Source organism: Temnothorax curvispinosus, unplaced genomic scaffold, assembly GCF_003070985.1.
Source record: "Temnothorax curvispinosus isolate PA1 unplaced genomic scaffold, ASM307098v1 QBEX01004775.1, whole genome shotgun sequence".
Taxonomy (NCBI): Eukaryota; Metazoa; Arthropoda; class Insecta; order Hymenoptera; family Formicidae; genus Temnothorax; species Temnothorax curvispinosus.
The window spans coordinates 1,575,754-1,598,775 of NW_020214555.1; the positions used below are offsets into that span (position 1 = coordinate 1,575,754).

The 23,022-nt window shown below is 38.4% G+C and overlaps 6 protein-coding genes across 6 annotated transcripts; 3 read left to right on the forward strand and 3 right to left on the reverse strand.

The window, feature by feature from the left end:
• Positions 1–19: 19 nt before the first annotated feature.
• On the reverse strand, positions 20–2,800 carry LOC112454041. The gene is made up of 4 exons (XM_025015217.1): positions 2,311–2,800; positions 1,617–1,798; positions 1,003–1,371; positions 20–698 (listed from the first exon to the last, which is right to left on the reverse strand). Exons 1-4 carry the CDS (start codon positions 2,639–2,641, stop codon positions 465–467), a joined length of 1,116 nt encoding a protein of 371 aa, XP_024870985.1. The 5' UTR covers positions 2,642–2,800; the 3' UTR covers positions 20–464.
• Positions 2,801–4,940: 2,140 nt separating this feature from the next.
• Positions 4,941–7,296, forward strand: LOC112454030 (60S ribosomal protein L15). Its single transcript, XM_025015193.1, has 5 exons — positions 4,941–5,006; positions 5,380–5,560; positions 6,135–6,271; positions 6,612–6,722; positions 6,980–7,296. The coding sequence occupies exons 2-5, from the start codon at positions 5,389–5,391 to the stop codon at positions 7,172–7,174; spliced, it is 615 nt and encodes a 204-aa protein (XP_024870961.1). The 5' UTR covers positions 4,941–5,006; positions 5,380–5,388; the 3' UTR covers positions 7,175–7,296.
• Positions 7,297–7,397: 101 nt separating this feature from the next.
• On the reverse strand, positions 7,398–8,617 carry LOC112454033 (actin-related protein 2/3 complex subunit 3). Its single transcript, XM_025015200.1, has 4 exons — positions 8,508–8,617; positions 7,999–8,175; positions 7,733–7,928; positions 7,398–7,629 (listed from the first exon to the last, which is right to left on the reverse strand). Exons 1-4 carry the CDS (start codon positions 8,511–8,513, stop codon positions 7,475–7,477), a joined length of 534 nt encoding a protein of 177 aa, XP_024870968.1. The 5' UTR covers positions 8,514–8,617; the 3' UTR covers positions 7,398–7,474.
• A 151-nt stretch (positions 8,618–8,768) lies between these two features.
• LOC112454023 (zinc finger protein 724-like) lies at positions 8,769–12,222 on the forward strand. Its single transcript, XM_025015174.1, has 3 exons — positions 8,769–9,090; positions 9,164–9,331; positions 9,415–12,222. The coding sequence occupies exons 1-3, from the start codon at positions 8,920–8,922 to the stop codon at positions 11,674–11,676; spliced, it is 2,601 nt and encodes an 866-aa protein (XP_024870942.1). The 5' UTR covers positions 8,769–8,919; the 3' UTR covers positions 11,677–12,222.
• Positions 11,889–15,589, reverse strand: LOC112454025 (cytochrome P450 6a2-like). The gene is made up of 5 exons (XM_025015184.1): positions 15,077–15,589; positions 14,117–14,639; positions 13,541–13,762; positions 13,072–13,323; positions 11,889–12,934 (listed from the first exon to the last, which is right to left on the reverse strand). Exons 1-5 carry the CDS (start codon positions 15,413–15,415, stop codon positions 12,765–12,767), a joined length of 1,506 nt encoding a protein of 501 aa, XP_024870952.1. The 5' UTR covers positions 15,416–15,589; the 3' UTR covers positions 11,889–12,764.
• Positions 15,590–18,548: 2,959 nt separating this feature from the next.
• On the forward strand, positions 18,549–21,824 carry LOC112454031 (glutathione S-transferase-like). Its single transcript, XM_025015194.1, has 4 exons — positions 18,549–18,661; positions 19,917–20,053; positions 20,888–21,055; positions 21,312–21,824. The coding sequence occupies exons 2-4, from the start codon at positions 19,921–19,923 to the stop codon at positions 21,623–21,625; spliced, it is 615 nt and encodes a 204-aa protein (XP_024870962.1). The 5' UTR covers positions 18,549–18,661; positions 19,917–19,920; the 3' UTR covers positions 21,626–21,824.
• Positions 21,825–23,022: the final 1,198 nt, after the last annotated feature.

The window sequence follows — 23,022 nt, forward strand, 5'->3', positions numbered from 1 at the left end:
TATAGTCCTTTTGTTTCTACTACACGTGGAGATAAACACTTGGCGAAAATTCCGACGTTAATCGATTGCGTGTTTCTTTTATTTTTTAAATTAATTAAGTTCTCTTTGTGTTCTACATATATTCGACCTAAAATTAGACACACGTTTGCTATGTGTGAGGGATATACACATAATATTCCCATAAGGTAAATGGCAGTGTGACGGTGTATTACGATGCGGTACCGTTAATTCTTATCATCGAACTCTTTTTGTAGGTACGTTGTAAAATACTTGTGCAAAATGGACATTATAATTTCCTTCAATCCTTTTTCACATCGAGATCTTTCCGCGATTGACTAAATTCATATCAAACACATATTCGGCATATATGATACACGGTATTAGGCACTCGAGGAATGACTGTGCACGTTGCATCACTAATCAGAAGGAACTCTCTCTCACTCTCTCTTACGATGACTTCACCGTTAGACTACGACGCTTCGCCTGTTGCTCTTGCAATGGGGACTGTACACCTCTAATTTGTCCCGCGGTGTGTTCATCGCGGAATAATCGATCGGGAACGGTATGGTATTACCGCGAATCATGCAGGAGTCCGTCATGCCCAGGAAATGTTCTCCCGGGCCGAACGGGCCGCGGCCGAACAGAAAATTGGCGAACACTAACTGATACTGCGCCCAGCCGAGAGGATGGTCTCCATTCTGGAACAAATTTTTTTCTATTGTTATATTAATAAATTTCGAATTAATTTCTTATGAAGAAGTAATAAGAATTTAATAAAGAATTAAAAAAAAATTTATAAGATTTTTTTATCTTATAAAAATATGACTTTTCTTAATCTTACAAAAATCTTTAGCTCTTCCTCATTTTTACTTATTTTTTTAAGTTTTCACGATAAAGGAGTAAACAAATATTTTCCTAATTCATACAAAAAAGTTAGCCGTTATCAAATTGTACTTTTGATCGACAATTGCTCACGAAAGCTATTTTATGGACTTAGCTAACCGAAGTCATAGAGCTGTAGGCGATGTCCAGGCACTTGTTTATCCTGTCGGTGTCCAGACCGACCACGGATCCGTAGAAGGCCGCGAGTTCCTTCTTGCTGATCATCCCGTTCCCGGAGCTGTTTATGGCGAGGAAAAACACTCTGGGCATGACTTTGATCCAGAATGGCATATCGTTGTAACTGGCGCCGTCCGGCGGTGCGACTATCTGCGCCCACCAGGACAGCCAATCTTCAAGATTGATCTTTTTATCCGGCTCCACGGGCCCTTTCTTATTCTGAAGGATCAATCCGGCGAATCCATTCTCGATCTCCAGAAGCCTCAGGTACTCCGGACCGTTCCACGACCAGTCCGCAAATCTTCTCAAACGCTTTTTGAGGCGAAAAAAAAGTGTTATTTTTATATCGACTCGACGTTTTTCGACTTTTGTTACATAGATATGCAATTACAAATCAAAAACAATAAAATTTTGTATACATATATTGGTTCAAATCTATTGTGTGATTTCATTATAGACTTCTTTTCTTTTCTCATAGAAATGTAGGAGAGAAAGTAAAGAAAGCTTTTTATATTACTCCTGTAAAAATCGAGTTTTTTTTTCAAAGCGAACACTACCTCGGAGAATAATGTAAAATCCTTCCTGCTGATGTAACCGTCTCTGTCGTGGTCTAAGAGGTGCGTAAAAAAGTGTGTGAATTTATCACGTTGAATGAGAGCTAAGGCCTCCGAGCCTCCGCTTTTACTGAAGTCAAAGGCGGATAAACTGTCGTCACTCGGAAAGCGGCTCACCCAGGTCGCTATAAATCACGATAATTCTCATTATATAAACTAATTTTAATTTAGGCTATCAGTATATCTCATTGCCACGAGAATAACGGAAACTGATTAATAATCCGAATATGTTATTTATAAATAAATTAACTAGGCAGTAATAAAAATTTAATTATTTACTAAATATTTAATGGAATAAATCGACATTACTAAAATAAATCAATATATTATTTGTATTATTTCGGCGAATATAGCTTTTCATGCCTTAAAGAGATTTGCCATCATCTGTTATTCACCCAAGCACTTATAATTTCTAACTTAAACAGTTAACTTTCCTTTTTTTCATAAAAAAATATAGAAAAATGTAAAAAAAGTTGATATTTTTCATAATGCATATTTTGTCAAAATAAAAAATCAAAATTTGATAAAAAGATTTTTTAAGTACTTTTAAAAAATACGACTCTGCGGGATTAAGCCGCGATTAATTAAGCAAATTAAGAAGCTTGCTCGAGAGACTATAACTCGGAGAGTTACTCACTCCAGACGTGCACGCTCCAGCCGGGCTGCTCCAGCTGTTCGGGGACGACGACGGGCGCGATCGCGATCTCGTCGACGTTGCTGCTGGTCGTTCGCCATCTCTTCAGAAGGTCCTTGGTCCGGTCCTTGGTACGGTCGCACGCCTGCCGCCAGTTGGTGATGAATTTGCGCGGTACCTTGAGCGCGTTGGGGTCATCCAGGCTGATCTCCTGGCTGTTGAGGGAGCTGCGCTGGCTCTTGTCTTGTTGCTCGCTGCCGCCGCCGCCGCTCGACGTGCCGTCGTTCTCCGGATAATACATCGGGTCCTTTATGCTGCCCGAGCGGCTCTCCATGACGGACTACCTTAGCCCGGCGTCATGCCTAGCCGACGCTACGTACATTTCAAAGGGGGGACCTCTCTCGCGCTCTCCTGAAAATAATCAATTCCACCGGCCGGAGAGGTCACCGGGTCGCTCGATATTGCGACCGCGCCGTTTCGTCGAGACGCGGACTCTTCCACGGGGGTGCAACCAGGTGAGACGGCAAAGACGTGGACGTGGTAGACACGTAGGTCTATTTCTTACACAGCAACGTCATGTTTCACGTGCCATTTCCCTTTCTTTCTTCTTTTCCCTTTCATTTTAGTATTGACGTTGAAATATATTCTCTTGCTTTATTTCGAATTGCAGAAGAGATAGAATTTATCATCGCTAGGACGAGAGATTGTTGTTGGAAGGAATGCAATGGAATGGATGCTTCTTGAGTGATTTCGCTCCGAAAAAAAAATAAAATAAAAAAAAAATAATGATGCTTTAAGATGATCGGAATATGTTTGAATAAAAACAAAAATAAGGAGATAAAAAGATAAGAGAGACATAAAAGAAATTATCCGAAATTATTCTAAAATTAAAAAAGGTATACATTTTTAAAGAATTCTGAAAATGTGAAAACTGCGTATAAGTTAGTCCTCTATAAGGACTATATCTAATAATAGTTATAGAAATATTTCATGTCATCTAAAAAATATAGTAGTAATTTATTACGCATTATGCATGAGAGTAAATATTAAAACATCTATCTCTTTTGTTACAGAGATAAATAAGTAAAGGTAATGATGAAGAAAGAGGGATTGAAAGTAAATTCAGACCGGAGATTAAAAAGTTATAAAGGGAAAGAAGTAAAATCTACGTATAAAAATGCTCTTATTACAGTTTGTTTATATATAAGTATCTAAATAATAAATGAATAATTAATTATAGTCATTTCAGTCTTCTCTAAAAATACAGTAGCGATTTATTACGCGCGATATGATAAAATATGACGAGATATTAACAGAAAATACTATCTTTTTCATTATTTCTTATTAAACATAAATAAGAAAGAAAAAAAAGTAATAATGAAAAAAAGTGGTTGCAAATAAATTTAGATCGGAGATTGCAGAAATAAGTTATAAAGAAGAAAAAATAAAATCTGCGTATATAATAATACATCTCTTTTACAGTCTTCTTATTATAGGTATCTATAATAAATGAATAATTAATATAGGCGTATTTTTGTATGTCTTCTAAAAATACAATAAGCTGTCTATTACGCGCGGCATGAGAATTAAGATATGACGAAATATCAACAGAAACTTTTTTTAAATCTATTATTAGATATAATTATATATGATTTCTTGTAACTTATATTTAAATATAAGTTACAAGAAAAACAATAATAAAAAGTAAGAAAGATGGAATAAAAATTTTATATTGGAGCCTAAAGAAAGAAGAAAAAGAAAAAGAAGAAGAAAAGAAGAAAGAGAAAATGAAGGGAATTGTACATATGTACACAAATAGAATTTTTTCTTAGAATTTACTCTGAAAATCATGGTAGTTGTTGGGATAACATATATAGGTATATTACGAAGAATTTTATGCGAGCTATACTATAATAAAAAATATTAACATCTATTACAATAAAATATAAAATATGCTTAATTAATTTTACTTAAAATATATAGTAAAATTTCAATAATTTTTCAAAAATTACCAATCTGCTTGGTAATAATTTTTATTACGTTGTTTGTAAAATGTCTTTTGCATATTTCAAAAATTCCTATCGTTACCGATAATATTTGATTGGTTGCCAAGTTTGTAGTGAATTCGTATATCATATATTTGAGAGGAGAATTTTCTTATATGTAATTATATAATTAACTTTATGAAAAGCATAGAATATGCTCTTTTATTATCAGAATTGGAGATCACGTAGTGCTTTTGCGTTGCGTTAGTAGATATATAATTGGGGTCAGAATTATAAGAACGACGTGCTTTCTCATTCCGACATATAAATTTGAGCTTGACCCAGATTCTGCATATCGATACAGTCTGGGTAATCTTTTTGCGAGAATCATAAATCGCATATATATTCATTCATATGTATACATACATACATATATACCTATACATATATCTTGAACGACCCATGCGCGCCTGCACGAATGGGCAACCCGTCATGCTGACCTGTTATGTCAGTGCAACAACCGGTGTAATGTTTTATGACCGCCATCTTGTCTCGGATATCGACGGATGTTCGCGCACGCGATTCTCGCCTCGCATTTCAGAGGTCTCTGGGAGTGACGTGGAGCACGCGCCATCTTGTTCTTGTAGAGCGCCGCCATCGGCGCCATCCCCCATCAGCGAAAGCCGGACTTCTTTCCTTCTGTTCTCGCGTGGGGTGAGTGATACGTGTTGGAAATCGCGTTTTATTACAGACATCCTAGATTTCACGAGCGTCGGGAGGCGGGCAGATTGTTCATCGGACTACCCGATTCGAGATCCCTTCATATTTTTCGTCGATTTTCCCGTCGTTCGATCATTATTCGCCGCAACAGAAACGCTAACCTCGAGGAGATGCCCGCCGCACTCGTGCTCGACGTTTCTCTTCCTCGAACGCGCTTCGCGAAGCATCGCCGACAAAAATAACGATTCAAACGTGCACGCTTTTCGTTGGAGAAAGAGAGAGAGAGAATTGTTCAAATGAAATTTTCGTAGCGCAGGAATCACGTGTAACGCATTCTAATCATGTATTCATTATTTGTACCTTTTAGGGATTCGCGATGGGTGCGTACAAGTATATGCAGGAACTGTATCGCAAGAAGCAGAGCGACGTGCTCCGCTTCTTGCTGCGCGTCAGATGCTGGCAGTACCGCCAGTTGACCAAGATGCACCGTGCTCCTAGACCATCCAGACCAGATAAGGCCCGCCGTTTGGGTTACAAAGCCAAGCAAGGTAAGAATTTGGCCGATTGTTCGTCCGATGAAAAAGCATACTCGCGTAAAAATATTCATTTTAACCGATTTTCTGTTTTACCGATATCCAGTTTTAAAGATATTTAAGAGCCAACAATTTAACATTTATACGGTGTCTGCTTCTCAGGTGCATACAGTAAAAAACAGTTTTGTTTTTAGCGCCAAGGTATTCTGGCAATTTATAGCAGTCGTGGAGACATCGTATAAATTTGCCGAATTATTTTTTTCTTTTTTAGATGTCTTGTATACTTTTTATTTCATGAGGAAAGCATATGGCTCCACGACTGTGAATCAATTTTATTTCACATCTAAATTGATGAGTAATTTTTCAATGTGATTATACAGTTATACCGAACTATCTTATTCTAGCATCAGAATGCATGACAATTTCTACGTGAACATTAAATGATGAATTTGGACGTGCACCACTCTGACAGTTTTATGGAGAGACTAATACCTATCTAACGTCTACTGATATATTTGACGAATTAACTTTACGCGACGAATACATAATCGCAAATGGAAAATAAATGCGATATCTTTTTTTTGTGCAGGCTTCGTTATCTTCAGAATCCGCGTGCGCCGCGGTGGACGCAAGCGTCCAGTTCCCAAAGGCGCGACATATGGCAAGCCCAAGAGCCACGGTGTCAATCAGTTGAAACCAACCAGGAAACTGCAGTCGGTTGCCGAGGTAAGATGTTACACAGTTAAATGTGCACAGTTAAATTGCGCAAAAAGAATCTTGGAAATCTCTATGATGAATTGTACCATGCACCACTCTTACATTAGAATGGGGAAACAGTTGTACCTCTGATCACAGACATGCAGAAATAATAGCTTTATTAATATCAATTAACGTCAACCGAACAGAATCTTAAATCTTATCATTATACTTCTAAAAATGATGACAAAAGTTTTTTTTTAATGAATAACGTTGATTTTTTTTCTTCCTTGGATGTCTGAAGCCGACGTTAGTTCGAAAATTACCTTTCTTTTTAACAGGTCTCTTCACTAAGAATGTTTCTTTGCAGGAACGCGTTGGCCGCCGGTGCGGTGGATTGCGAGTACTGAACAGCTATTGGGTAGCTCAGGACTCTTCGTATAAATACTATGAAGTTATTCTGATCGATCCTGCCCACAAGGTCAATATTCAAAATCAATTTATAGTTTAAAAAGTTTCTTAAAAAGTAAAATTATTATTTTATTACTTTTATATATCCGATGATATATCAAATATTCGATATACTTTTTCACATTTGATATGATGACACTTAATATCACCAATGAACGATTACATGATTATTTATCTTCCTTGGATGTCTGAACACAACATAAATTTCGAGAATCATTTTTTAGGGATTTGTTCGTCACACGTTTTTAACATCTCCCTTTGTTTCAGGCAATTCGCAATGATCCTAAGGTAAATTGGGTATGCGACGCCGTGCACAAGCACCGTGAGCTCCGTGGTAAAACTTCCGCCGGCAGAAGCTCTCGTGGATTAGGTAAAGGACATCGTTATTCGCAAACGATCGGTGGTTCGCGCCGTGCGGCCTGGAAGAGGCGAAACACATTATCTCTCCGCAGAAAGCGATAATTATTTTGTTTGTAACCTCCGCAATGCAAGATACATCATTTTATTGCTACGCTTTACGTTGTATCAATATCGTGGCGTATTCTGTAAAAAAAATAAATATTTCTTTCCTAAAACTTGTAAAACTTTGGTATCGTGTTTCCCTTTCTGTACCACATATTCGTATATGATCTCGCGAAATTTCTATAAAAGCATTTGTAATAAAACAAAGTGAAAATGCGTGACGAGAAACGGATAATGGTTTTTTTAACCGCTTTATTTTTCAATCATGCACATTTTCAAAACAATTATAAAGGAAATAACTCATTGACCGGGTCCAGACAGCGACTTGTCCATGAATTTCTTTTTTGCAAAACAGAGCCACCATTTGCTCGGCTTCCCATCCTCGCCGTATACTTTTTCAACAATTCTAGCAGCCGTTTCCTGCCTGATTTGATGAAGATACTGCCTCATAAGATCTGAAAATTGAAAGTAACGTTATATTATCCGGAAATACACGTATGATCTTTACTGATTACTATTATTTACTAACTTCTACACGTGAACGAGTTCGGTACTTACCAGCTTCCGCAGGGCTGCTTGGTTTGGCGTATACAGAATTCAAGGGAAAGCCAGGATCACCGGGGACGTCAAATTTGGAGATAGCAAGGGAAAACATCTCATTCATGGCTTGTGGCTGGGTCGCGCACTTTTGTAGCTTCTTCAAACATTCGGTAATGAATAGAGTGATGTAGATTAAAACTCTGTCGGCCTCGCTCTGCAACCAAAGCACAATTTGACACTTGGAGTTGTATTGTCTCGCGACAAAATTGAGCTTTTAACATTACCTTGATCTCGTACGTCCTGAAGAACACGTTTGCTTTGAAGAAATATAACGCCTCGTCGATGATGTCCTGCTCTTTGTTGTTGAAAGGTGGCGCGGGACCCCTGAATGTGGTTTTGATCGGCAGCAACGCCATGTTCCCGATGGTGCCATGGCTCTTCGTGAAACTCGAATGATACGCCTTAAACAATAGTAAGCAGGAGACACTCAGGATATCACAAACGAGACGGATGACTAATCCGGTTGATCCTAAACTGTGCAACACGCTCGTTGGGCGTTACTATTCCGTATTCGAGGATCGTTTGTCATCCAAGTAACGTAAGTTGTACGCGAGAATGTTTAATTTAGCGAATGTTGAATAGAGACAGAAATAACGGTAGAAATCTGGGCTGAGAAAGAAGTGACACCAAGTGACACCACACTTTGGTTATGTTAAACGGGGTGACGCCCCGCGTTGCTGCATTTACTTCGAGACACCGCACGTTCATGCTGACGCAAGGTGCGAGAACTTACAGGCATAACGACGACGAATAAACTATATATGGACCGGGACGTCGGCTACAACATGCCTCGAAATGTCAAACTGTGTCAAATTGGGCCGAGAAAACCTAACCTAACCACAACCGCAGTTGACAGCCTAGTTCGAACGAGCGACAGCAGGCCGCGCTGAAGAGGCTACTACCGCGTCCAGGGGACGCACACCAGGGGAAAGAGAAGAGAAGAAGAAAAAGAAGAGAAGCCAGCGACGACGCGTGCTTGTGTGGCGGTCAGCATTGCGGAGTCCCCGACGATGACGTCGCGTCGAGGATCGCCGAGTTCGTGAAAAAACGTTGTTCCAAGCCTGGAACGCTCGGCCCACTCGTGCTTCCCCGGAAACGACGACGACGGAGAAAAGTGGGAGGAAGCTCGTCCGCACACGTTTCCCATGCAGATCGACAGCGGGATGTTGACGCGGATGAATCCGGACACCAGCCTGTGCCGCGTCTGTCTGACCGTCGACCACAACAACCAGTGTATCTTCCGCAGGAACTGGGACGGTCCCGACGACTCCTCCTCTGGGCTGTCCGAGAAGCTGCAGTTATGCTGCGGCGTGGAGGTTCGTTTTCCACTTGCACCTTCTGTTTACCTCGCATGCGGACCGCGAGACAATCTTTTTTTTTCTTATTTAGGTCCTGGAAGACGACGGCCTGCCCGCTAACATCTGCCTCGAGTGCGTGATAAAAGTCAACATCGCCTACGAATTGAGGAAACAATGTCAGAAAGCGGACGTTGAACTCAGGAAGCTGTACGGGAAAGCCTCGAGGACAGACGTCACCGGCAACTGCATTCCTACAAAAGTAGTACCTTGCTTCTATACGAGTAAAATAATAATTTCAGTGCTGTTCAGGCACTGTCAAACTGTATCTCTTTTGCTTTGCAGGATCAATGTTGTCAAACCGAGCAATTTCTTATCTTGGGTGCAATCAATTCAGAGGATAATACAGAGCTAAGTGTGGACAGTGAAGTTAACATAGAGAAGAATACCTTGCAATCAAACGTCATGAGACAAGGACAAATACCGGACGCTTTCGAACAAATCAAGCAGGATGTTCTAGTAGACAGCGAAATGGATTTGGACTGCGGCAGTAGATATAAACAGGTAGAACATGACAAAATAGCTAAAAAGGATCTTTATAGAACGAGGAGATTAGCTATGTTTAAAAGGGTCACGTCTATAGAAAATTTGAAGAATTACAAGGAGAGACAGAGACGATATATCAAGAAGAGCGTGAACGTCAAACGCGAGAGCAGCGACGGCGAGTGTCAGACGAAGGCGAGAAACGTCCACGGCAGGATGGAGAGAACGTCCGAGCTCGAATTACAATATAAATGTCAGAAATGTGATAGATTTTATTCCAGTAAGAAGTCTTTAGACAGACACACGTCGACCCATAACGATAAAGAGTTCAAATGCGATAGCTGTGATAAGCAATTCTTCTGTCTGGATAAATTACGTAAGCACGTTAATCTGCACAGAACGAAGGAGAAGCCGAAGCCGGTGTTGTGCAAGATCTGCAACAAGAGTTTCAGGAAGATCGACACCATGGTCAGGCACCTGAATACTCACAAGAAGGCCTATCCCAAGGATGTTTTTTCCATCCTGAAAGAGATACGGGACAAGAGAAAGTTGGAAAATAATCCAGAGTCCTTTGAGATGCCACTTACGATGAACGAGGACGAAGAAACGCAGGCGCACGACGGTCAGTTACACAGTGAGAACGACGGCACGACGAGGGAGCTGAGAAAACGTAACAATGCAAGGGTGGAACAAAGAGACTCGGATATGATGAATAGCGACTCCAGCGATGATAAAACCGAGACGACGTACGACGACGCGTCGCTCTTCCGCTGCAAACACTGCAGCAAGAGTTATCGTACCGAGAGGTCGCTCCAACGTCATCTGCTGGTGCACGACGAAAAGAAGTACGTCTGCAACGTCTGCAACATGAAGTTCTTCCGGCAGGACAGGCTCAAGAGCCACATGGATCGGTACGGTCACGACGAAACCAAGGCGTGCCCGGAGCCGCAAAAGCCGCCGGACGACAAGTCGGCCATCAAGCTGATAAACACCTGGATAAGAGAGGAGCTGGATTCCGATAATGAGGGCAAGGGCTTCCCGTGCGGGGTCTGCGGAAAGTCGTACGACACGAAGAAGTCCCTGATGAAGCATCAGATGAACACGCACGGCGGACAGGACGAGGGCTGCGCGAGCTGCGGTACCGTGTGCAATTGCGCGTACAAGGATCAGGAGAAGAGCAACGAGAAGTCGAAGCCGTACACCTGCGAGGAGTGTAACAAGTCGTTCGAGAAGGAGATCAAGCTGCACCGGCATCTGCGAATTCACGAGCGCGCCAAGGAGCAGCAGGACGCCAACTTCAAGCGTTTCCTCTGCCACATATGCAGCAAGACGTTCCGCCAGAACACCGGCCTCATGTTCCACATGAGGACGCACACGGGCTACAAGCCGCACGTGTGCAAGTACTGCGGCCGCGGCTTCACTTCCAACTCGAACTGCATCAATCACGAGAGGACCCACACGGGCGACCGGCCGTTCGTTTGCCATTACTGTAGCGCCGCGTTCGCGAAATCGTGCACCCTCAAGGCCCACATCACCACGCACACCGGCGAGGCGAACTATCACTGCAAGACCTGCGGCAAGTCGTTCCGTCGACTCAAGTACTTGAAGGAGCACCGATTCACGCACACGGGCGAGAAGCCGTACGCGTGCAAGATCTGCGGCACCGCGTACAGCCATTCCGGCAGTCTCTTCGTTCACGAGAAGAAATGCAAGGCCCAGTACAATAATTATCAGCCGGGGCTCCCGCAAAACGCGCAACAGCAGGTTCCCTACGGTCAATCTCCGCAGACCACCGGCGCGGGCATTTCCATGGCGTCTACCTCTTCGGTAGTCGCTCCTATCATCACTACGCTGCCTCAGGCTCACCTGAATGTCATCAACAGCACTCTGAATGTACAGGCGAACAAGGGCTACATGGACAATGTTCAGCGAATGAACGCACACGCGGCGGCTAACGCGACCACGGTCGTCTCCGCGTCGGGTCTGCACCCGAATGTCGACATCGCCGAGATGAGTTCCGCCGTGAGGAACTTCTCTATCATCGGCCAGATGTTTCACACTTAGGAACGCGTACGAGCGTGAACGTGAATCAAGACTACTGTGATAAATACCTCCCCCCCTCTCCTTTTTTTAACGATACTTGTCAAGATATATTTTACACTTCGACTATAGCATATATTTTGCTTTCTCTTTCAATAATCATCAAAATAAGTATGTTTTGTATTGTACACATCACACAATATGGGAAGATGGGTATGGAATGTATATTTGTAACGTACGATTATTAGAAATTTTTATTATACAGAATTTTTATATACGGCAGAATTCTTATTGACCTGTATAACTGTTATATGGAAATATTTGATAACATAATAGTTACATTCTAATTCATCGAATTGTTATTTCTGTATATACGATCGGTGTAATCATCATGCACGTGATTCGCCCATCGAATCGAGCAAAGTTCAGTCACGAATTCTTACGATAAGTTTTGTTCTGCGTCGAAAACAATTTTTGTAAATTTCGTAACAGACATATTCAGCAAGTTTGAAGATCTAATTATTCTAATTCATGTATACAACATGATTAAATAAATGAATTTTGCACTCATACAGAGTTTATTCGTTTTTCAAATTATTATATTTTAAATTAAAACTTCATATCGCGCGCTGATTTAATTCTCTATTTAAATTCTACATTACTTGCATGGTTTTTAAAATGATTAATTGAGTGCATTTTATACTATGCTATCTTAATTTTCATTGTTCTCTTTGATGATTTACAATTAAATAAAAGTTGATAATATTCTATATATTTTCTAAATAAAGAGAAGTGTAAAAGTAGTTAAATTATGAGATAATTTGTGCAGCATTCGATCGATAAAAAAAATGTGCTCTGTGAAATTTCTACGGCTGGAAGATATTTTATTCCCTACCAGAGAGAAACTAGAAACCTGAGAGAGGCCATCCCGCTCTCGTGCCTCGCCAGCCTCGCCGACTGCCAAGAGTGACGGTGCCGTCATAGCTTTCGGCTCGGCTCGGTGGCCACGACACGTTCATACATGCATCATTTTGCATTGCTTAATTTACTAATAAGTATACATATATATATAGTACAATACATACAAATCATATGACGTTGTAATTATCCTGTTAGGCGAGCTTGGTCAATTTTACATATATACCGTGAGTTGTTTGCAACATCCAATAGCTCAGCGGAGCATGGACAATTGGAATCTGGGTTTTCTCGCAAACGTCTATTTTATAATTCATTAGCACTTTAATTAGACCAATCTTGGTCTGATTAGCGGCGAATCTTGTTCCTAAAAAAATAGCGCATAAAGTTTCAATTATTTCTCAAATAAAGTGCTTATGTGTGCATGTGCGCGCGCGTGCACATGTGTAAAATGAGCGTATGCTTATTTAAGAAAAAAATCAATCTATTAGTTTCTTAAATTACCGATACAGTTTCTTGGACCATCTCCGAAAGGTAAATGATACATGGAATTTCTCTGCTCCATATTTTCCGCGCTAAATCGTTCGGGATCGAAAACTTCCGGATCTGGATAAATATTCGGATCATTATGAATAGCATAAATAGGTATAACCACTTGTAGTCCCTTTCGTAGATCGATTTTAGTCCCCTCAAAAGTGTAATTCCTTACAGGTTTCCTCGCGAGATACATTACTGGTGGATGTTTCCTGAGAGTCTCTGCAAGGTAACACAAACACTTGACTTAACAGAAAGATATTTTCGAATACTTAATCGAGTTTATCGAAGCTCGAAAAATATTTGGCGGAAATTATCGCCTTTCACTTTTTGGAGATCTTATCGAAAAGGAATGTGTAAATTTGCAAATGTTTACAGATAAACTTGACTCACTTAAACTTGAATTACTACAGAATTATTTTTTGAGGGATAAACAAACCTTTAAAAACCATTTCTAAATAGCTCATCTTTTTGATGTTATCGTATGTTATTGCTCCGTTATTATTGTTAAGGACTTCCTTAATTTCCTCTCGAACTTTTTCTTGAACTGATTGATTTTGCGCCAACTCATATATTGTATAGGACATTGTAGAGGAAGATGTGTCGAAACCAGCCGCGAAAAACGCGAACGATTGGGCAGCAATGAATTCATCCGTTACATCTATAAAAATAATAATTTTAATATTAATCTCCGTGACTCTTATGTCTATTTCTATCAATATAGATTAACTTTAAGCTCTGTTTAATTTACTTTTTATTTTTTTATAATTCTTACAGCTGGAAAAAGATAAAAAATAAGTTAAGCCAATATATTAAAATTAATTTATGTTAAGGAAGAAATAGACATTAATCTATACTGTTAGTAACGCTTCGTCAATGAATATTCGATTATCTCTCTCTCTCGAGAGAGAGAGAGAATATAAGCATGTTTTAGAAAATTAAGGAGAATTAAGGACATATTGACGCATTTGAAAGTTGATAAAGTAAGATGCGAAAGATGGAAAAAAATTCCTACTATTAACGCCCAGCTTGTCAGGATTATCCTTGAGATCGATAAGTGTATCGATAAAATCGTGTCGGCGCACGTTGTTCCGCTTCCTGTACTTTATAGTGTCGCGGGTAATGTTCGTTATGAACTTGGTCACGTCATGCTCGTCCAAAATATATCCGAAGTGCTTGTAGATCCACGGAATTTCTCGGAGCAAGGTTCTAAACACGGTCTTTGGAGTGGAACGGAAGATCTTATGACCTATTTCCTGGAACTTATTATTTTCTTCTTTCAGCGCGTTTATTTCGAGGCCGAAAGCGCACGAGCCGATCACGTCGGCAGTGAATTTGGACGTCAGATCCAGGCACTCGACGATACCGTCTTTAGACACTGTCTCGTTCAGATACTTCTCAAAGTGATCGGAACAATTCAACACCAAGTGAAACATGTTCTTCAACTTCCCGGACGTGAAGACGGGCGAGAGCCTCGTTCTTAATGGTCGCCATCTAACAGAGTCGAGGATGAAGAGGTTCATGGACATGGGTTCGGCCTATAAATTATGCATCAGTGTATCAAAAAGCGGGAATTATGTTAGAAAGTTGCCTTTCAAAAGTTTTCATGTGATCAACGCCTGCTCCATCCCCCCTCAAACTAATACATCAGTTCAGCTTCGTGCTGAAGAGAAAAAGAAACATTCTTTCCAACTCTTAATTTTCTTAGTTATTTATTGTAACTATGATACGTACATTTTGAAACAGAAAGAGAGAGGAACAAATTAAAAATAACTATATTTTAAATAATTATACTGAAAATATTATTTTTGGTATATTTTATATCACGTTTTATTTTATTTTTATCATATAGTTCGTCGCTCCTCTATTTTATTTATTATATATTATTATATGTATTATATATCTATACATTAAATTATTAAATTATACGTTATAATTATCTATTACGTGCCTATATAAAGTTCAAGAATTATACCTTTTCATAAACAATTCCTTCCCGCTCGGCAAAGATGGTGAAATCCTTGATCAGCACCTGCTTGATGTACTCAGGATCTCTCAGAATGAGCACGGGGTTCGCTCTTAAAAACACACCCATCATGGCCTCTTTCGGGTATCGGTCGTAAATATCTTTGTAGAAATCGCCCATGCATTTCTTGCCCAGCATGAATTCGGCGATGTTGCCGAAGAGCGGGACGGGTTTCGGTCCAATAATCCCGCGCGATGTCCAATAGTCAAAGTCGGCGGTGAAATAATAATAAAGTAAATATAAGATCACCACGCAGGCACAGAGAATTTCGAACATCCCCGCAGCCATCGTAGTTAACTGACCGCGGCGCTTATACGGTTATGACAGACCTGTTTCGTAATTGTTCAATTTACTCACGGCAGCCTTAGCTCAAATACTAGCTGATGACAGATCAACGACATTTACGAGAAAACACTGATGTCGACTGCGCAACAGTCTAAGAAGACTTTCCACTGCTTCCTGCTACGCGACTCAGGAGAGAATGACTCAGGACATATATATTGGTGGATTTTATAATCATAGCCTCATTATAATCGTGCTGAATATTGAGTTACAGATATATTGATTTATTCCACTTTTAATCATGGTAAAATTTCATTATCTACTAATAATAAATTACGGACAATAAGTTAAAATTCATATTTTTTATTTTTAGAACGCTTTGTAAGGAAATCTGAAACGGTTAAAAGCATTTATAAGTACAATAAGTGAGCAGACAGCACTTGCGCATCTGTTACATCACGAGACATTATACATAAAAGTAATATCTTCCTTTGTTATAAATCAAAGTGGAAAGATGACGTATCATTTGTATACCTAATTGCTCTAAATGAGAATGAAAACATCATTTATGTCAAGAAGATCCAGAACTGCTTGTAATTCTGATAAGATAAATATAATATATATATGTTAATATGTGTTAACATATTCGCCGACGTTCAGTAATATTATACGCGACATATTCGTAATAGTCGTTCGATTGTCGAAGGACTCGTCAAAACTGTGGCATTGTTCGACTGATAATTATAATGCTATCATCAGAGATAATGATTATCAGTCGAACAATGCCACAGTTTTGACGAGTCCTTCGACAATCGAATGACTATATAACGAATATATCGTTCCAACATACATACTTATATTTTAATTCTTTGGATATCAACGCACAAATTATTTTTTAGATGTGGCGTAGTTTGGGCATTATGCTGAACTAATAAATAATTTGTATCCATACGCTTGAAAAGGACCGAAATCACGGTCGAAACGTAGCGTTTTTTAAAATAAATTTGGCCAGTTGGGTCGAGTGAACGACACTTACGCTGACCTTTACTCAATTCTCATCCAATACTACCCTTCTCCTCTCACTTTAACCCTTTGGACCAACGGCTTAACGTCTCTTTCCGAAAGACGGAGCCCAGTTTGCTCCGCACAAGAGCCTATCTTGCACGGAGGGGCGCAGCTTTCGGAAAAACATTCCATGTTTACATGGCTCTAGTGGACTCAAACCTGCAATGGTTCCTCAGATTACGAGTCTGGCGCTCTACCACTAGACCGCACTGCCGCCCCCCTACTTATTAATTATATAATATATTAACTCCTTATAGTTTCGCATGAATGATTGTAAAAATAGCACTTTACGATTGTATAGGAAGCACATATTTTCATATGTATTTATAAAAACTTTTTGAAAACGTAAAATGTCATTTCTTTTTATTTAGTGCCATTACGAAAAATCCTTAATTATATGTTTTAAAAATGTTTTCACGAATTGCTCATTTATCATGTAACATGCGCAAAAATACAAATGAATATTTCTTTTTATAACTGTTAAATAATTTAGGAATGCAAGAGTTAAAGACTTTTTAAAAAGATCAACTTGTAAAATATTTTATTTTGTCTATATATATATATATATTCCATTCTAATATTTTATTCTTACCTATTTAAATAACGTTTTTTTTCTCATTTATTCTAGAACGGATTGATACAAATGGACAACCATCTACATTGATATTAAGTATGACTAATTACTTCTGGAGAATCAACTGCTTAATAGTGAATGTTCTTGTTGTTGCTGTTGTTGCGTTATACCATACCCGTTATAGCGAAATGTTTAATTAAATATCGATTCTAGAATCTCAATCTCAGGTAGAAAATATGGAAATGCAATGAGTTGTGCACGCCGCGCCGGTAGATACGAAAGATACGCAAACTCAAACTAAGCTCATAGTCATTTTTAAACTCTCATAAATTTTTCCGTTGCAATTCCTCACTAATACTAATACTAATACTAATAAATGTTGGTACTTGTATATCTCGTACTATCGCTGTCGTTATGCGGAAAATCTCATCGCAATCAAAATAAGAACAAGCCGCGTAACTTATAACGATTACATCTTCCACATATGCATAATGCGTCTCTCTAAAATTTTACAAGTACGATGAAAAATTGCAATTATAAAACAGAATTACACACGAGACTACATTTTGGATAAAGATAACATCTTCTTGGGAAACTTCGTCACATAAATAAAAATAAAAAATTATACGTTGGAAATTTTTTTGTCAACTTTTTTGTTCTCATCCATATATTGTGTCCTAAAAATAAATCTGTGGTTAAAACTACATAGATATCTATATATATAGATATAGATATATTACATAGAATAGATCTCTATATCTATATAACTATATAGATATCGATATATATATATATATATATATATAGATTTAATTTATATGTATATATTAAATTTTTCATTACAAAGAGAGACTTGTCACACGTGAGATATATTGTTGAGAAATATAAACAGAATATAAAATATTTTCTTAATTAGAATATTCTAATTCTCTAATTCGTCTCCGCCTTCATATAAGGCTGGAAGATATTTTATACCCTACTGTGAGAGAGAGAGAGAGAGAGGAGATATGTGACTACTGCATGAGTGCATATATACTACATATCAGTGTATCTGAAACCGGAGCTTGTCGAACCGAGATTCGTGCCACTTCGAAAAGCAAAAGCGCGCCGATTCTTTCCCGCCTTTCGCATCATTCCACATCATTCGGCTTTCGCTTTCCGAAGCCGCACGATTTTCGCTTCGGTGAGCCGGGTGAGCTTCGACTTTTAGGCCCAGTTTCACAAGTGTCGGTTAACTTTTACTCTTAGATTAACTCACTCTTCGTCTCCTTCTAACGTCCCCCTTTAGAAAAAGACGAAGAGTAAGTTAATCTAAGATTAAAAGTTAACCGACACTTGTGAAACTGGCCCTTAGCTGCACGCACGGATTCACGGATATCTATGTATGTGTGTCGGTAAGGCAGACCACGTCTAGTAGTGGGGAGCTTCTACCTACGTACACTAGGAGGCTGTGCTGGCGTACTCAAAACAAACAGCACAGTGAGTGAGTGAGTCAGTGAGCACGAGCACAGTAGTTGGCCTTGGTAGTCTGCCTGCCGTCGAACATCATCGATTGGTGACTGTAACAGCACATTACTGTTGACGCCTCTTATCTGCGTAGAATTCTCTAAATTGTAAGTAGAACTTAATGCACTATCGTATCCCTTTAGATTAAACTAGATAGATTTAACTTAACTAATTCGAGATCATAAATATTGTGATATTACGTCGAATATCTCGCGTAAGGGCGTTTCGTGGTCACCGCCCGGCGCCCGGCTAACGAAAATAGTGACCGGCAAAATATTAGTGACGCTTGTGAAAGCGGATTAATTATAGTCGTTTTATCATCGTGCTGAAGCAACAATTATGACAAGATTGATTCGGGGAATGACTCGGTACAATCGTCGCCTTCGGAGAGTATCGTGTTACAACAGAAAACAGAAATACACATATGTACGTATATGCATATATTAAAGCCGGTTCTACAATACGTCTCAAACGATGGCAACTGCTAGTTTGAAAGTGTTTATTTCCACGTTGCGCTTGTCGATTGCGGTTGTCGAAAGAGAGTTGGCGAACTTTTAAACTTTTTTGGCGACAGTAACGCAATCGGCAATCAGAAATGACCACTTTTCAACTATAAGCAGTTGCCATCGTTTGCGAGGTATTGTAGAACCGGTTTAATCCAGAATGGTCAGGGACGTAGGGGAACGCCTCAATAATGGCGTCTTTCATAATATTGGAAGCGTATAATATTTTATAAAGTATAATAAATCGTGATTAATAACAATCACATATTTTAAAAGGCTGAAAGTTGTAGGGTATGTCACGTTTAATTAAAAACATACACATTTAATTCTTTTTCCTATACAGAATATTTCAAACAGATGTTTTGCATTTCTTTGTAGATTTTACATCCCTCTCCACAATATGTTTAAAAGTTGCAAGAGAATTAATACCATATGCTATATTTAGAAACTTTTATGTATGCAATATTTCCAGTTATGTATTTCGTTTGAAGAAAGATATGAAAAACTGTACTCATTTGATGAAGATGATACCGATAAAAAATTGATTTTGAAGTCCCATTACAATTTTGATTTACACACATGTATGTGTGTGTGTGTGTATATATATATATATATATATATATATATATATATATATATATATATGTAAATCAAAATTGGAATTAAAAAATTAAATATACTAGAATTAAATATCGATAAAAAATAAATTTAAAGCTGAAAGTTCGTTTCAGTAAACAAAACTTTTTTAATAAGATCAGAAAATATTGAAGCATATTCTCCGTCTTTGAGATATCCTCATGTTTCTAATCTAGAATTATGATGACGATGAAGAGAAGAATAACAAGTACTTTTCTTTCAGCAACATGCCTTCCTACAAGCTGATTTACTTCCCCATCACGGCATTGGCCGAGCCAATTCGATTTTTGTTCAACTATGCTGGCATCGAATTTGTGGATGAACGTTTCGATAGGAAAGATTGGCCAAAACTTAAGCCGAGTAAGTACAACTGATAAATATTAATAGTATATGTCTCTGTTAGCGATTATCTATCGTGTACTTAATCCTGCTTGTTCATTCCTGAAATCCGATTTACGAATTAGTTGACGTGGCAAAAATCTTACATTATCTTCTGGAATGCCGATTGACCATTACTATGTACTTTTTTATTCTTAAACATAAATTATTTTAATGTAGGGAATATGCTACATTTTATACATTAGGAGACATTCAATTTTTTCATTTAGCTTGTAAACGATACAACTAGAAATAAATGTTATCTCTTTCGACAATAGAATCTTCTATTTTTTATTATATATTGTAATGTTCTGTACAAGATAATTGATATTGCTAGGTAAATACTTTGCGTTGTATTCTCACTTGATGAAAAACATACTGTCGTTTCATTGCATGGTTCAACGTAGATAGATTTCCTTGTTGATGTAAGAAAATCAATTATGTGTCGTTCAAGTTAGCCAATCAATCGTCGAGAAACCATAAGATTTGAGAGACAAACCATTCAGTATCATAAAGCTATATAAAAGGCTGAAGAGCATTTTAATGAATTGTATAGCAGAAAAATAAAATTTGTCATAGAAATAAAAATTAAGATTTGTATTGCCAAACTCAACTTAGAAATGAAATTGTATTTATCTTTAATTGTGTAAATATTAATTGCCAAAACTCTTTAATGTATGCATATAAACAATTGCTATAGGTATAAATTCCAACTTTTGTAGATTTGAATGAATAATAATCGAAATGGTTTTTCTATAAATCTTATTCAATTTTAACAGCACCTTGCATTCATGTGTCTTAATATCATTTTTTCAGCTATGCCATTCGGCAAAGTACCCGTGCTTGAAGTAGACGGAAAGAAGATCGATCAGTCCGCAGCTATTTGCCGTTACTTGGCGAAGCAATGTGGTCTTGCCGGCAAAAACGATTGGGAGTCTCTGGAAATCGATGCGACCGTTGACACCATACACGATTTACGCGCCAGTGAGTAGATGACATACTGCTTACGCTATATTTTTCCGATTACTTTATTTACCAGGGGAGCGGAGATTTACTTTTAAAACAGATTTGAATCACAACATTAATAGGTTCACATTTCGATAATGCGAACAGATTTATTCCGAAATAATGATATATAGAGAAGAAACAGGTTTTTCTACATTCGCGTTATAAATTCGATCTACTGAAATGATTAAATGTCATTATCTTATTTCTCTTATCATTCTTTTGCTTGCATTAGATATCGCTCGTTTCTTCTATGAGAGTAACGAACAGGCTAAAGAAGAGAAACTTAAAGCTGCCAAAGAGACGGTGCCGTATTATTTGGAGCGTTTGGACGCTCAGGTGAAGAAGAATGGCGGTTACTTTGTCGGTGGTACTCTGACGTGGGCCGATCTCACTTTCGTCGGTCTTTTGGACTACTTGAACCATATGATGAATGAGGACATCGTCGAGAAGTATGAGAATCTAAAACAACTCCAAAAGAAGGTTGAGGAATTACCGGCCATCAAAAGCTGGATCGAAAAGCGTCCACCGACCATCTATCCGAATTAATTTGGGTAATTCTATAAAGTGATGGTTGATTTTTCTCCAAATCGTTTATCTATGTACGGTAGGCGTTTATAATAGATTCAGGAAATACGCATTGGAGATACAAATGTTTATTTTATCAGTTGGAGGCTTGTTACTCAAATTGTCACGTGACAAAAATATTATAAGACTATATCTAATTAAAACTTGAATTATTTTTTTTCATTATGTAATTTTGTACCTCAATAAATCACTACTATTACTTATTTTTTTCGTCGATTTTTTTGTATTCACAAAACTTACCTTTCCATTCGTTCAATTTATTATAAACTGTCGATATTCCTAATCTAAAATAACGTAAAAATATCGGAAGATTACATCATAGATATCTAACAGGTAGTTAAGAAAATGTTTGAAAAATTGGTCTTTTTAGACGCTTTTATAATATTATTTTTGGTTGTCCCTTCAGGATATTTCTGCTTGCTTACCTCGACAGTGATTGAGTCTTGATAATTCGCAAATAGCAAAGGGCCGTAAGTGCCGAGGGTTTTTATACGTGCGCAGAACGATGGATGTGCTGGGAATGACGCACCCTGAGAAACAATCACCGGAAATGATTAAGCACATCTTATTCGCGGAAATTGTAATGCAATGACCCAGGTGGTCCGTTAAAGATTATTCCTTTAGTGGGATATTGATAGCTGCGGTGGCTAAGCTAACGTAATTTCGAGAACAACGTGAGACGGATGTGACATAAGAAAGATAAGAAATGATACAGCTGCGATACTTTCAACGAGTCTAAAACGTTACATCCTTCCTAGAATTAATGCCGCTCGAGAAGTTTTAAATTCTCGAACATTCTTGAACATGAATGTTCAAACATATGTTGTGCTCATAAATGTTCATAAATGCCTGCGTATTGAAGATGTTTGAATATATCTGTTCACATTATTTAAAGTTTTTATTTAAAATATTATAACTGTAAAGTATAATAAATGTGTATATATATATATAGTCAATAAGGTGGCAGTGCGGTCTAGTGGTAAAGCGCCAGACGTAATTACGAAGAACCGGGTTCGAGTCCAACTGATCACAGGAATTTTAATATTCTAAACTGCACCCCTTCGCGAGAAATTAATACGGAGACTCTTGTGGGAGAAACTGGGCTCCGTCTTTCGGAAAACCGTCCAACATATAGCTGGCAACTGTTATGTGTATTCCCCATTTGCCATCATGCCAAGGTGCTGTAGGCTAACCACCACCAGCACATCTAAATTTAAGGCGATTATTAAAACCTCCCAGAAGGTCCTACGTTCCTCTTAGGAATTAAAAAAACTAATCATTAGTCCATAATTGATTACATTTATCTTTCACGACAAAATAAAACATCCGACAAATCGAGCTGCTTGTTTTTTCTAGTA

What these genes read in the sequence shown, in the direction of transcription:
- LOC112454041 (XM_025015217.1), bottom strand. Translation starts at nt 2,641, where the DNA reads ATGGAGAGCCGCTCGGGCAGCATAAAGGACCCGATGTATTATCCGGAG. An exon ending in ATTTTACATTATTCTCCGAG is followed by an intron (nt 1,372 to 1,616) that starts GTAGTGTTCGCT and finishes CGCCTCAAAAAG; the next exon opens with CGTTTGAGAAGATTTGCGGA. An exon ending in CCTACAGCTCTATGACTTCG is followed by an intron (nt 699 to 1,002) that starts GTTAGCTAAGTC and finishes AATTTGTTCCAG; the next exon opens with AATGGAGACCATCCTCTCGG.
- LOC112454030 (XM_025015193.1), top strand. Translation starts at nt 5,389, where the DNA reads ATGGGTGCGTACAAGTATATGCAGGAACTGTATCGCAAGAAGCAGAGC. An exon ending in GGGTTACAAAGCCAAGCAAG is followed by an intron (nt 5,561 to 6,134) that starts GTAAGAATTTGG and finishes TTTTTTGTGCAG; the next exon opens with GCTTCGTTATCTTCAGAATC. An exon ending in TGATCGATCCTGCCCACAAG is followed by an intron (nt 6,723 to 6,979) that starts GTCAATATTCAA and finishes CCTTTGTTTCAG; the next exon opens with GCAATTCGCAATGATCCTAA.
- LOC112454033 (XM_025015200.1), bottom strand. An exon ending in TCAGGACGTACGAGATCAAG is followed by an intron (nt 7,929 to 7,998) that starts GTAATGTTAAAA and finishes CTTTGGTTGCAG; the next exon opens with AGCGAGGCCGACAGAGTTTT. An exon ending in AAGCAGCCCTGCGGAAGCTG is followed by an intron (nt 7,630 to 7,732) that starts GTAAGTACCGAA and finishes TTCAATTTTCAG; the next exon opens with ATCTTATGAGGCAGTATCTT.
- LOC112454023 (XM_025015174.1), top strand. Translation starts at nt 8,920, where the DNA reads ATGCAGATCGACAGCGGGATGTTGACGCGGATGAATCCGGACACCAGC. An exon ending in AGTTATGCTGCGGCGTGGAG is followed by an intron (nt 9,091 to 9,163) that starts GTTCGTTTTCCA and finishes TTTCTTATTTAG; the next exon opens with GTCCTGGAAGACGACGGCCT. An exon ending in GCAACTGCATTCCTACAAAA is followed by an intron (nt 9,332 to 9,414) that starts GTAGTACCTTGC and finishes TTTGCTTTGCAG; the next exon opens with GATCAATGTTGTCAAACCGA.
- LOC112454025 (XM_025015184.1), bottom strand. Translation starts at nt 15,415, where the DNA reads ATGGCTGCGGGGATGTTCGAAATTCTCTGTGCCTGCGTGGTGATCTTA. An exon ending in TGACAAGCTGGGCGTTAATA is followed by an intron (nt 13,763 to 14,116) that starts GTAGGAATTTTT and finishes TTATTTTTATAG; the next exon opens with ATGTAACGGATGAATTCATT. An exon ending in TTTAGAAATGGTTTTTAAAG is followed by an intron (nt 13,324 to 13,540) that starts GTTTGTTTATCC and finishes GTTACCTTGCAG; the next exon opens with AGACTCTCAGGAAACATCCA.
- LOC112454031 (XM_025015194.1), top strand. Translation starts at nt 19,921, where the DNA reads ATGCCTTCCTACAAGCTGATTTACTTCCCCATCACGGCATTGGCCGAG. An exon ending in TTGGCCAAAACTTAAGCCGA is followed by an intron (nt 20,054 to 20,887) that starts GTAAGTACAACT and finishes TCATTTTTTCAG; the next exon opens with CTATGCCATTCGGCAAAGTA. An exon ending in CATACACGATTTACGCGCCA is followed by an intron (nt 21,056 to 21,311) that starts GTGAGTAGATGA and finishes TGCTTGCATTAG; the next exon opens with ATATCGCTCGTTTCTTCTAT.